The sequence below is a fragment of the Spea bombifrons genome, chromosome 2 (genome assembly GCF_027358695.1).
Source record: "Spea bombifrons isolate aSpeBom1 chromosome 2, aSpeBom1.2.pri, whole genome shotgun sequence".
Classification (NCBI taxonomy): domain Eukaryota; kingdom Metazoa; phylum Chordata; class Amphibia; order Anura; family Pelobatidae; genus Spea; species Spea bombifrons.
Genome location: NC_071088.1, coordinates 17681901 through 17696414, shown reverse-complemented (window position 1 = coordinate 17696414; position 14514 = coordinate 17681901). Strand labels below are relative to the sequence as shown.

The following is a 14514-nucleotide window of genomic DNA, read 5'->3' as shown; positions in this document are numbered from 1 at the left end:
TCTAATGGTAAACATTTAATCTCCATGTCTTATTGAATGACGTTCCAGGAGGGCTTGTTTGAAAGAGCACTGTTTACTTCATGTAAATACATATTTGTAATCTATACTTTTCTCTGATTTCTTGTTTTCTTTTTCAGATAAGTTGTTTATTTTGATGTGCAACATTTTATACATTTCCAATAAAAAAAATGGTAAGGGTATTTATAAATTAAGTGTATGGATGTATGTGTGTGTATATGTATGTGTGTGTGTGTGTATATAATATAATAAAAATTCCCTTCTCACACCTATGGATGGTCTGTGTCTTCCTCAGCCCCGGGTCCTCTACCAGAGGCCTGGGAGTTTGAGGGTTCTGAATCTGTTAATGCCACCCTCCCAACTCAGTTATAGCCTTGAGTGCTCCAATGGCCACTGGGACTACTTTGGCCTTTACTCTTCACATCTTCTCTAGTTTTTCTGGACCCTGGTACTTCTCTATGTTTTCATACTCCTTCCTGATGTTGCTGTCACTTGGCACCAATACCTCTATCACCACAGCTGTCCTCTGGTCCTTGTCTACTACCACAATGTCAGGTTGATCGGCCAGTATCCGTTTGTCCGTCTGGATCTGGAAGTCCCACGGAGTCTTTGTCCCGCTATTCTCCACAACCTTCTGTGTGGAGTCTCCCAGTTGGACTTGGGAGGGTTTACCTTCCTCTTCAGCTATGTGTCGATGGTACATCCCATGCAGGGTCTTAGCTTGCAATGGTACTTCCTCTACTTGATCTATATATATATAGTGTCCTCCGCTATTATTATATTGGCTCCCTTGGTAAATATGAGCAAAGAAGGCTGTTAAAATGTGTCTTGTTTAACCTTTCGAAATTATACACACAAATACTCTCATTGATATCAAACAAATGCAAACACAACACAGGTTTATAAAAAAAAATACAATTGTTAAATATATGTGTGGCACAATTGTCACCTCTATAAGTTCATATGAGAAAAAAAAATATTTGAAGTATATTCCCATTGATATTTTACATTTTAGTACACCTGGGTAACTAGGAACAGGAAATAGTTCAACCATGACTTCCTTTTTCGCAGGGCTATAAATATTTGGTAATTCCCTTAAGTTGTTGCGCTTCACAAAATGTGAAGTGGCTATAGGGAAATAGCATTGATGCCCATTTCCACCATCAGGGCAATTATTAAGAAGTTCCAGTCAATGAAATGAATCATCTTGAAGAGGACGTGTGTCTATATTGTCTGAATGGACTGTGAAGAAAATGGCCAGAGTGCCCAAACAATCTCCGAGGATCGCAGTTAATCACAGCTGGAGAGTTGCAGAAGTTAGTTGCGTCTAAGGGGGCAGAAAGTCTCCAAAACTACAATCTGGTGTCACCAACATCAAGTGGTTTGGAAGGGTTTCAAGAAAAAGGCTCTACTCTCATCCAAAAACAAACTCAACCATCTTCAATTTGCCAGACACTTCTATGGGATCGTGTTCTATGGTCGGATGAAACCAAAATACAGCCTTTTGGCAATAAACACCAGAGGTGGATTTGATGCACAGAGTGGTAGCCATATGGAAAGGTATTTTGACACCTGACCCTTACACCAACGGGGACTTTTATACCATTAATATGAAGTTGGTTCCCCCTGTGCAGCTATAAAAGCCTCCACTCTTCTGGGAAGGCTTTCCACAAGATTTTGGTGCGTTTCTGTGGGAATTGTGCCATTCGTCCAGTGGAGCATTTGTGAGGTCGGGCACTGATGTTGAGAATGCCTGGCTCGCAATCTCTGTATAATTTTGCCATAAAGCAAGATTCTACCACCACAGCTGTTTTTTTTTTTAAATAGCATGTAATACCATATTAAAAGTATATGTATAATCATAGCATTTGGCATTTTATGTTACCTAAAACATTTGAATTTATTTTTTCATGTTAACTGACATTTTACCCTAGAACCACTTACCTTTAGTTTTATATCTGGATAGTCCTTCATCTTGCAAAGACAGTTGTTTCCGGTATTGGCATAAGGGAACTAGCAGTGGAACGTTCTAAAATAAGATTTTGTACAGCGCCAAAAATAGACAGTGAAAGCTTATCACCCTGAGAGTTACAATGGAGGCTACTTCTGTACTCCTTGCTTTTAACAACATATATATCACAATATTTGCATTATTTTGTTTTAAACTTTTAATCAAGGTGTCCTTGGCTCTACTTACTCACTTCTACATTGTCAGGGGAAATCGAAAAGAAGCAGCCAGAATTGCCGAAGAGATCTATGGAATAGTTCAAGGTAAAAGTATTTTAAGCGATATAAGTTATGGCAGTTTTTTCTCTCAACCATTTGTTTTTTATTTGAAAGTGTATGAATTTATTAGCTTAGCTAACAGAAGGTTTGTTGAATTCCTGATCTGCTTGTCTGGTAGCATTTGGAGTAGCCAAGAGTTCTTGCTGTTTGTTTACCATGGTGTCAAATCCTGTAAAAGATTGCGTACGATAAAATTACCAAACATTCTGGTAGAAAAATGCTGCCCTTATCGAGCATGATGTATATATTATATTAACATTTGTCACAATGGGCCTCCTGCTTTGGTTGGCATTCATACTCATCTTAGTAAACTAGTAAATTGGCTTTACTTTAAAGGTGTTCCTCATTTAAAAGTCCAGTCTCTACTAGTATGCTGAGCAAACAGACATTAGTCATTTTATTATTTGCTCTAAAAGCTTAATCGAGGCTTTTTAATAAAAAAAAAAGAAAATTCACCTTCAAAGACGCATACAACTTGTCTAGTAGACACACATCTTCATCCATATTTAACTATCCCTCTAGGGATCTCTGCAACCTATTTCATAACTGAGCTACCAGCTCTGAGCGAAATAATGTCAGGAAGCATTTCTACATAATAAATTCTTCTGAAAACATCTCGTAAAACAAAAGTAAAAAGTTTCAGAAACATATGTTCTAGACAGAACACAATTTATCAGTGCAGCTTTTTTGCCCCCCGGTGGCAAGGCCAGCAATGCAACATCTTTGCAATGTTTCTTCGAACAAGAATTTAGGAATTGTATTTTCCACTGGAAATCAAGTATTTTGTCAGATGTTTTGAAAAGTTGAGAGTTGGTGTTTACGAAGTTTTACCATGAGGAGCCCCGGGGGATAAATCATCGGAAGGGGTAATTCTTTTAGCGTTCCCGTGTAGAACAGATACGCAAGTGGTGATGTGAAGACTATTAATAAGAAAAATATAATTGGAACAAATGTTTGCAGCCACGGTTGCCAAACTCATAAAGGCCTCAACACATTGTATTAGTAACAGTGCTCCAGATGGCAGCCTTGGTGTCACCCACCAATTTCACACACACACACACACTTTTCGCACTCCAGCACTGACAAGGTTAACTACACACTAAATATGAATTTCAATGAAGGGGTTAAATTCAAACATATGAAAGTTTTGCTCTCCACTATCTCAGGGAGCCCCTCAAACAAATAATGCATTCGAGAGTACTATATGTGAGCGTCTGTATAACTCCAGCAATCATTTAATAGGGAGGGGTCACTTTAAGTTTACATGATGGCAAACGTTGTTGGTGGGGTCTATTGATTGTAAGCTTGCGAGCCGGGCTCTCTCCACCAAATGTATCGGTTTGTCTTAGTCTGTCAATTCTTGTCTTGTCATACCCCTTGAATATATGTATTGTATTAAGCGCTGCGCAAACTGTTGGCGCTATATAAATAAAAGATAATAAAAGATAATAATAATAATAATAATATTGAGACATTGTATGCAGTTTGTTGAGGGAGTAGAGGTTACCTGCTCCCTGGACTTCACTTACATTGCATCTGTCGGTGAGGAGCAAGCAATGCCATCTTCAGCTGTCAGAGAGGAGACCAGGCTACAAGCTGCAAGAATACAGTCCGTCTATAGCGCCCCTTTCAGGATATTGAGATTGATCTTATTAAAACAACGATCAGGTCAGGTCAAATACCGGCCACTTGTTAAAGTGTTTGCATCACACACGTATATTTAGTAACTGTAGTACAGGGAAATACCCCTATGTCCTTAAACTTAAACCTTTTGCCAGGTTCTCTCTGAAAGAAACAAGCCTGTGGACCTGGCTTGCTGAATTTTACCCAACTTTCTGCGTAAATAAAATTACAATATGTGAATATTCATTTAAAATTCATACTATACTGTATATAGAATGGATTGAATGTAAGCCCACTGGAAACCAGCATTCAAAGGGTTTTGTCAAAATTAGAATTGACAGACTCTGAGAAACCGATATATTGAGTAAAGAAGAAAAGTATGCGTAAAAGTGAACAATTTGTAGTTTTAGACTCTTGGGTTAGCTTTACGTCATACTTCTCTCTCTGACTTTCCTCTTTTCATCTGCCCGCTAACTAATCACAGCTACGCAGCGGCGCTGAGACCTGATATCGCTGCTGCATAGCACTCGCTGATCCAATTCAGTCATGTGATTGTGTTTTGCTTTTGAGGCCGTCTGCAGCTGAAATACAGGCAGCGTAATGTCAGGAAGCACAGCTCTGGATGCTAGCGTTGAAATGTCCAAAAGGCAGGAACTGTCTGGAATTATATCCTTACCGTGGGCATTAAGGAATGCTCTGTATGGTAATCACATCTGTCATACGTTTCAGGGAGGTATGTTATTCCACCGTTCTGTTTTACTTTATATGGCTATGACATGCTATACACGCTCATTAAATCATTAAAGCTCAGGGGGTGTCCAGCTCAACACAGAGAAAATGAACATAAAGCAGAACCGCTTACAATCCCTATTCCCCTGCTATAAAATAGAAGGCCTGGAAAGACAACATGACAAATGCTTAGGGCCACTGCACTAGGGAATGGTTTCGCAAGAAAACACTTTAATGTATATGATAGCCGAGAGATCCCTTTTAAATGTACATAGGGTTTACCAAACACATTTCCTGACACGTGATTCTATATACTGTATAAGCCAGTGCTGGAAATCGCAGGGGGGGGGCGGACTAATGAGAGCCCCCCTTGTACTTTATCACAAAAGAGCTCTTATTAATTCTGTTCAATTATATTCAGGTGTTAAACATTTTTTGAAAGTGTATAAGATGCGGACACACCGGTTGTACAGCATCCGTCTACCGAGACAATTGTGCTTATTGGAGCGCGTATTGAGTAAATGTCAAGTGCTCTCTAGGGCGATGCTCCTGAGGATAACCAATTGCTATGATTAAATTGACTATTTTTCGTATTCAATTATTTCTATTTGTTCCTATCTGTACCCCAAATACATGTTTTACTGTATTTCTTTGTCATATCGTATCAGGCTCTGCTGAAAGCTTTAAAAGGCACACGTAGAGCAGCTTCGAAATGTTATTAGGAGCAGGGCCAACTCAGTCCTTCTTGCTAGAGGATCTCTCTGATGTTGGCCCTTCATAATGCATTGTCAAGAGAGCTGGCATGTCTTCTAGATTGTAAGCTCATTTGAACAGGGTCCTACCCAACTTTTGTCCATAGGTTCCAATTGTTGTGTTATGTACTAGTTTTTCATGTCATCTTTATTGATTACAGAGTGTTATTGTACAGATTGTGCTATATAAATCAATACATAATAATAATAATAATAATAATAATGTTTACATCACTGGCAAACTCTTGGTCCAAGGTTTGAAAGGTGAATCGTTGGAAAAAAGCTGAAATAAATATCTCCCCAACTTCAGGATCCTTGGGGGGTCTGTAACCTCAACTAGTTTATTGGAACTGGTGTTAAATTATATAAACATGCTTCAAAAAAGTTACTTTCTAAATTGTAGCAATATTTTTCACTTGTATGATGCTTTTTTTATTTTATATTTAGGATCTTGGGCAGATAGATCCCCCCTGCACGAGGCTGCATTTCATGGACGACTGCTTTCTCTAAAAACCTTAATTGCCCAGGTAACTATCTAGCAAAATCTTGCAAGGTTCGATATTTCATACTTCAACCATTCAAAAGGGGCAAAACAGAAAGGAGAGTTCTGTCACAGGGGGGTGAGTTCAACAGAAATCAATACTAACATAAAGATACACCAGTTAAAAATATATTTAATCTCAGCAAGTCAATAGTCAGCCAGTGATGACGTGGTCAAAGAAGAGTTACTAAAATGGTAGAATGATGGGATCTTAACCTGGGTATTTTTGGAGGAAAGATAAAAAAGAGAGGGAATAGGATAGAAACCTTTTTAGCGGATCTCCATATATATATATATATATATATATATATATATATATATATATGTGTGTGTGTGTGTTTTAACATTAAAGTAAGGAATTTATATTTATTAGAAGCTACACTTGGGCATTTGGATTTTTTAATTTAAAGAATTTTGTTAAATTTGTTAATTTGTCCGAAAACGAGGAAGAAGCCCCAACGAAACACATGAAAATGACACTACCTTCTCTGACAATCTCTTTTGTGTCTCCGCTTCCCTGTCTGTCTCCATTCCCCATCTCCACTATGGGGAAACAGGTTGTCTGACGGAGAAGCGCAGACAGGGAAGTGGGTGCTGGAGTAGGCAGAGAGAGAGAGCTTGAGTATTAAAAGCAGTTGAAAGTCTGCTATACTTTCCAGTGATTTTGTAATTAATTAATTCATAACTCTATGAATTAAGGCATGTCTTTTATTTTATATTTTAGGGTTTTAACGTAAACATTTTAACTATAGACAGAGTTTCTCCTCTTCATGAAGCATGTCTAGGTGGCCATGTTTCCTGTGCGAAGGTTTTGCTTGAAAATGGAGCTCATGTAAGTATCTGCTGCAAATGCATGTTTATTACCTAAAGAAATTATAAAAAAAATATTAATTTTAATAATCTCTTCGTAGTAATATTTGGCCTATAAATTATAACTTCAACATTAACAGTCGTTATTATGCTGTTGATCTATGCTGACAATGTAATATGTTTTCAGATAGCTCATTATCCTTTCTTTTCCAGGTTAATATAGTGACAATCGATGGAATTACCCCTCTGTATAATGCCTGTAGCTGTGGAAGTGTGGCTTGTGTTAGTATGTTATTGGATTACAGAGCAGAACCAGAGTTGGAGACACAATTGGCCTTCCCTCTTCATGAAGCAATTGTACAAGGTAATATATATTTTATATGTATATATTTATATATATATATATATATATCCAATCAGATAGTAAAAATAGACAGTGTAATCATATTTAGATAAAATTATATTTGGACAAAATACTTAAAGATGTGATTTTTTTGTCTTTTGTTTTTAAAATGTTTTCCATTATGAAGCATTACACTTGTTTAAAGTAGGATTTATTTTCTATGGTAGGTCACAGAGAATGTGCAGAAATTTTAATTGCTTATGGATCGAATATCAATAAAGAGGTTCAAAATGTGGGCACGCCACTTTATTTAGCCTGTGTGCACCAGAGGACGGACTGTGTGAAGAAGCTTCTCGAACTAGGTAAGGAAAAGAGGTTACATAGTATTACATAGTTTTTAAATGTACTTGGTCAAATGTATCTTGTGTTAATATGAAATACACATGTGAAATCTAGCAAGGCTATAAAACAAACAAACAAAAAAAACCTTTATTAGAAGCGAAAAAAAAAATCAAAGTGCCCCACACCAACAACATTGGCATTCAGTTCTGAATGTATAAACATAGTGCACTAGATTATTCATGTAATAAATGTGCTACCCGTTATACTTTTTGAGACTGTTTTCTGTTGTTGTGAGGCAGCAGATATGGAAAAACCTGCAAGGTAAAATGTCTCATAACGCAATAACACACGCTTACCTTGAGGGTTACTTTGGAGCACACACTAAAGTAGCACCAGCAAGTATGAATGGCTAGACATTAATCACGACCAGTTCAACCATTGTTCCTCCATATTTCTTTAAAATGTAATATTCATTAAATATTCATTAATGACCAGATGTGATCAGATCCTAATGCAGAGTCATTTAATGTATTCAATTATTCCCTTTTCTTATTCAATCATGGCAAATTGGCAAATTCTTCAGAAATATTGTACTGGCCAGTTAACATATCTAATCCATAGCTAGCCATCTCTAGAGAGGTACCATGTCCTCATAGCTCTCCCGTCTACTTTTCAAGGTGGAAGGATTTTAAGGGGCTTACTCGTTGTCCTATATACAGTATTAGGCACAGCGGCAGATGGACATCCTCATACAGACTGCTGTGCAAAGAATAATTTAAAGGGCTATCAAATTCCCCAAAGACATCAAGGGTCTCTTCTTCAAACCTTATGTTATCCTGAAGAGATTTACCTACTTTTACATCTCAGACATGTCCGTGTTATATCACTGGTGAGACTGGATGGATAATGTATTTTATTTCATTGGAATGTATATATTGATTATCAACTTTAGGTTCATTATCTGTCGTATGTGTGATTGCAAAGTGTTGTAGTAATGTTGTTTCCTTTGTCAGGAGCAAACGTAAACCATGGAAAGGTCCGAGACACACCGCTGCATGCCGCAGCTAGGAAATCAAGTGAAGAAATTGTAAAGCTATTGATTGATTATGGTGCCAACGTGAAGAACAAAAACATGGATGGGAAGTATCCAGTTGAACTCTCAGAACCCAGGAGCACCGTAGAACAAGCGCTTTTACTTGGAGAAGGTACGGTATAACTTGGAGGTATCTGTTTTTATTTCCTATGTGGGGTGCCTTGATGTGACGGGTGAAATTTAACCCGTTTTAATAAATTCGTTTAGTTATGTCAAAAGTTGTAATGGTCATAATTCCATTTACAGCTGCTATTTCACTTAGACAAAACATCAATTTCAATCCTTAGTATGTAAAGTGATTAAACATTAGCAGATCAGTCATGTTATTCTTTCCTTTGAAAGTTTTAATTACATAAAAAACAACAGAGAAACTTTTATAAAGTTTCAGTTTCTATGGCAACAAAGTATCAATGCCTGCATTTATGTCATATGAAAATTGCTGCTAACAGCACCATTAAGTGTCGCTGATGTGTAGCCCTCGCTAGCATATTTTCCTAATGATATCTTGATGTAATTTATTGTTAGAAAATGCAATTGCCCCAGCATTAGAATTGCGTGAAGTTGGAGTAATATTTTGCCCTCCTCTGTTTCATTTTGTTTTCATTGCTTTTTTCATTACCCAGGTCCTGCTACTCTGACGCAACTCTGCCGTCTCTGCATCCGCAAGTGTTTGGGACCATCCTGTCTTAAATTAGTGCCGAAGCTACAATTGCCAGAAAGATTAGAAAGATATTTACTGTATCGATAGGACTATCTCCATATGAATATACATGCAACAGAAAAATCTCAAGGGTTTAGAATAAGTGACCCTATAGGTTGGGGGGGGGGCTAAGGTATTAAAGTGAAACTATAACCAAATTAAGCATTGCATCAATTTGATACTATCAATTTTTGGCAGCACACATTAATGCTAGAGTTAGTAAATCAAATCTGTTAACCTGTTAATCATATTGTGAATGAGAGATAAATGCTTCTCGCGATACTAGATCCAACCCAATCAGAAAACAATTTTGCCATCAATTCTTGTCATATGTGCATTAAAACTATTTTCTTATAGTATTACTTATGTTTGTAGTTTTTAAAATAAAGTAATTTATATGCCCCACATTTTCATTCCCTATAATACTGTGAAAAGGAATAATTTAGAAGCAATGATCTCATAATATTATTAGGCTTAATCTAATCAGATGGTTTGGTACTTACTGTCACTATTAATGGAAACAACACTAATTGCAAAGACCCAGTTGATTTGGATTGATGAGAAAGGACAGGTGAGTAATAATAACAACATAATTACCATGGATTATATATGTCTGCATTTCCTCATTAAACAAATACACCCATTTATGTTTATTTAATTTTTAAAACCAATATTGTTCAAGAACAAATCCTTTACTTCTCTCAAACAATTATGTATACATGTTTGGATTATGAGAAACCATTATTAAACAGATAAAACATTGTCTTTTAATGGCTATAGAGGTGTTACACTTCATCCTGCACAACATTATCTAATGTTTTCATAAAACAACACTGGTCCTTTTTACAGACCGCAAGGCTAATATCTGCCAGCTCTACGGAGATCTTAAAGAAACATGGGCGTGAAAGGGTTAAAAAAAAAAGCGCCCACCAGTCACCATACCCGCAGGGCACAGAGCAACCACACCGTAATATATACCTATTTACCCATTACCCCAAAGCTTTACTTGTTGTCACCACCAAGTTCTATTTAATGTTTAAAAAATACCTAAGGAGGCTTTGGTGACCCCCAGAATTATTCAAACTATGTAAAAGAAAATCCAATTTAGCCAAAACAGTATAATGACAAAATTAGAAAAGTGATGACCCTGGCTATCCCCATAAACTATGAATTCAATATTAGTGCACAAAGACAAAACTGATTAATGTATGTTTAATCTGAATTAAAATGGTGACAGTATTTATACAAAAATAATGATACAAGAAGACATATACAAAGAAGAACAAATACAAAACAGCATTAAAATAAAGGATTCAACACAGAAAAGCGTATGTTGAAGGAATTAACAGAATTCAATGTGCTTCCATCAGTTTTCAATTTTCACAGGAATCATCTTGTCTCTGGGAGACGGCTTTGGTGTCACGGGGAAGGGGAGCAGCCCGGGTACTTTACTACCCTCTTAATGAGTTAGGTCATAAAGCCTGATGATTTTAAAATGTTATATTTTGTTATTGTATTTTGCATGATAATAACTGGGTCGATCCTGTCCCTCGTGTTATTACATACAGGTACCAAATATCCCCCATCTTCATATGAGCTAGAGACCCCATTTACCCCCCTCATGCCATGTTTCCAATAATGCTGGATGGCACACGCTGAAGATACTAGGTGCTGCATCCGCTACGTAGTTTTATGGCACCAAGAAAAGAATACCTGGCATCTGTTCAAGATGCCCTGCTTGGATGTTTCTCATGTTCCACTAACTCTACGATCGGCTTCCAGATACCACAACAGAACAATCTAAGAAAGAATAGATAACAATGTGTGCTTTCCAAGGACTCCTCAAAGAGTACAGCTCTGAAAAACTTCCTATAGGGAACATTAGCATAAATAGCAAACCAGGAAAACTGTCGTTATAAAGGACATAGTCCCATGGGGGGAAATACCACAGACAGAGAAAAGAGTACAAGAGTATAATGAAAAATAGAACAAATTTATTGCATAAAATAAACAGACAAATTTATAAAGGCTAGCTCTCTTGCAAGTGGCTCACGGTGGGGGTTACCCGTTATGAACTCCTTGCACAGACGGTGTTTGCAGATAAGGGATAGTTTCTCAGGAACCGGCCCTCCACAGCAAGAAAGACAGCCAACTCCCTGTACATTCTCCCGGGCTGGACCCAGGTGTCCTTATACAGGTATACAAAGGCAAGGAAATCCAGGTCCACCAATAAATTTATCAGATAATAAATACTACTTGACCATCAACTTCTGTAGGGGTCCCAGGGCCGTAGGAAGGGCGAGGCGAGAGAGACACTCGCCTTGGGTGCAGCTGCGAGGGGATGCAGTCGTTCATGGGCAGTCGTGTGTAAGGGCAGTGTATATGCGTGTTTATGGACAGGTGCGTTTAAAGGCAGTGTGTATATGTGTTTATGGACAGGTGCGTTTAAAGGCAGTGTGTAAGGGCAGGGTAAATTAAATAACCTCTGTAATAAAAATAGCGGGGGGGGGCACAATTTTCTATTCTTGCCTAGGGCTCTGAGGGGTCCACATAAGAGTAATACCTATCTTACTACACAAACACTCCTGCGCTATATATACCCCTCCCCTACCATCCTCCAATTGTGATGCAGATCCAAAAGTGGCTCCAGCTGGTGAGTCCACGCTGAGACTGCACCTACGCATAGGAACTAGACTTGTGCATTCGTCTTCAGGTGAACATGAAAATGAACACGAAGGGTGCGTTTTCGTTGTTCAGCCCGAATACAGAACATACAAACATGGCGGCGGCAAAAAGTATACGACGACGAAGACACACAACACGAAGAATCTTCGTGTTCGTCTTCATCTACTATTCTCCCTGGTCCCTTTCTCATCTATCATACCTCATCTACGCAGCATCGCAGGGGTTAACGGAAGCAAAATCCATAGGTTCACTATCATGGGTTAAAGGGTCGTGCGAACGACTCTATTGGTCGCCTGCAGGGGCCTCCTCTGGCATTAACCAATTGGTCGTTCATATGGACATTTAACTGTTGGAGCAGGCCAGCAGGGAGCTCGTCTGCCATCCTCCAATGAAGTACAGGTGTACTTCCAATAAATAAATAAAAGATAGTACCATAATAGAAGCACATCTTAAATATTTTACCAAAAGTGTGTAATGTTTTTCCAGCTTTTCTTTGTCTTCTGTCGCTCCAAAGAGACAATAGCAGGTATTATTACATTTACTTTTAGGCTTCCAGATAACATTTACAACAGGATCAGGCCTAAGAAAAAGATTTTCTGGCCAGGTTGCCTTGTTAATTCTTGCTATCCCTTGAATACAGGCATTTTGCATTAAAATGTCCTTTGTGGATTCAATTGCAACACCCGTCCTGAGAGCAGCTGAAGTGGTCCAGTAACCCCCCTCGTTGTTATTATTACCACTCCTGACTCTTACCCACTGAACCTTATACAACACTATACCTCTTATATCTCTACTTGTATCTACACCTCCTATAATAACTGCTGTCTTTGCAGTGCCCGCCATGCTTCTTATTACCTTACATCATTTTGTGTCATCTGCAATCACTGAGACATTACTTCTAGTCAATGATCAATAAATTAAAATGAGTGGCCTGAGGAAGGAACCCTGAGGCATCCAATTCAGACCTTTGTCCAGCTGGAAAACGTGCTTTTTTTTTTTTTTTTTTTTTTTTTTTTTTTACAACCACCCTCTGTAATCTGTCTTGTAACCAGCACCCTAATATTTTTTTCGAGTCTGATATGCCTCATTTTTCTCAGTAACCTATCGTATGGCATGGTATCAAAAGCCTTTGTAAAATCTAGGCATATTACATCCACTGCATTGCCTTGGTGTATATTGAAACTTGCCATTTCATAGAAAGCCAGAAAGAGAGAATTCTTACCTGGGAATTCCTTTTCCTTGTCCATTTCCAGGTGGCACATGAGAAGAGAAGGCTCCGCCTACCAGGTAGGGCAGGAAATACTATAAAAAAAGGAGACCTCCCCCTTCCTCCCCAGTGTGGTTAAAAAGAAAGACTCGGGCAAATAATAGACAAGCAAAAGTAAATTTAATGGGTGGGAGTAAAAGTGTGCCACCTGGAAATGGACAAGGAAAAGGAATTCCCAGGTAAGAATTCTCTCTTTCCCTTGCCATTCCAGGTGGCACATGAGAAGATTTAGCAAGATAGGGAGGGAAGGATTCCAGTCTGCAGGACACGACGACCAAATTGAGACTCGTCAGAGAGATGAAGGTTCAGCCTGTAGTGCCTTACGAACGTATGAATCGACCTCCAGGTCGCTGCCTTGCAAATGAGAGACGGATTCACCCCGGAGAGTTCAGCCCAGGATGTCGAGACGGATCTGGTCGAGTGTGCCTTCAGGCCGGAGGGAGGCACTCTTCCCGCGGAGATGTAACATAAGGTGATTGCGTCCTTAAGCCAGCGGCTTATGGAAGCCCTGGACACTACTCTGCCCCTGCGGGTCCCCGCAAAGGACAGGAATAGTGCGTTGGATTTCTTCCAGGCGGATGTACGCGAGAGATAAGACAGGATACATCTCCGCAGGTCTAGCGAGTGGAGTTCCAACTCCATGGGATTCTTGGGATCCGGACATAACGTAGGTAAGACGATCTCCTGATCAGAAAGGAAAGGTGAGACAACTTTAGGGAGAAACTCCGGTGGTAAACGGAGGATAACGCAGTCCGGCAGAATCTTGAGAAAAGGTTCCACTCTGGAGAGAGCCTGGAGCTCACTCACCCTCCTAGCAGAAGCGAGTGCTACTAGAAGGACAACCCTGTAGGTGAGCAGCTTTAGAGAGGTATCCTCTAGAGGCTCAAAAGGAGATGTGGTGAGTTGGTGCAACACGAGGTTAAGGTCCCAAGGTGGAACCGACGGACGGAGCCTAGGGCGAAGTCTGCACATCCCCTTAGAAAATCTGGAGATCCAGGGATGGGAAGCCAGATTGGAGTCCAAGCAGTTGCTGAGAGCTGAGATCTGAGATCTGGACCTTGATAGTAGCAGGTTGTAACCCGTTATCAAAGCCGTCTTGTAAAAAGCGTAGCACCTCATGGATGGATGGAGAGGATACTTCGTGCCCATAGCACCAGGTGATGAACGTTTCCCAAACCTTCTGGTATTTAGCAGCCATAGTTTTCTTGCGGCTGGAGAGAATCGTTTCCACTACCGATGAAGTTAATCCCCTTGAGGTCAGGATCTCCCTTCAGAAGCCATGCTGAGAGGTTGAGCCGGGAGGGATCTGGGTGGAGAACAGGGCC

General features: G+C 39.2%; 1 protein-coding gene and 1 long non-coding RNA gene across 4 annotated transcripts in view; one reads left to right on the top strand and one right to left on the bottom strand.

Moving 5' to 3' along the window:
* Window positions 1-14514, bottom strand: part of LOC128474605 (uncharacterized) — a 208478-nt gene that overhangs the window by 169338 nt on the left and 24626 nt on the right. The window lies entirely within an intron of this gene.
* Window positions 2112-9292, top strand: ASB11 (ankyrin repeat and SOCS box containing 11). 2 transcript variants are annotated; one of them, XM_053456957.1, is made up of 7 exons: window positions 2112-2289; window positions 5856-5935; window positions 6674-6781; window positions 6973-7123; window positions 7330-7464; window positions 8458-8649; window positions 9161-9292. In XM_053456957.1, exons 1-7 carry the CDS (start codon window positions 2112-2114, stop codon window positions 9283-9285), a joined length of 969 nt encoding a protein of 322 aa, XP_053312932.1. In that variant the 3' UTR covers window positions 9286-9292. The 2 variants fall into 2 exon arrangements, with proteins under 2 accessions (XP_053312932.1, XP_053312933.1); XM_053456958.1 differs by lacking the exon at window positions 2112-2289 and adding an exon at window positions 4450-4660.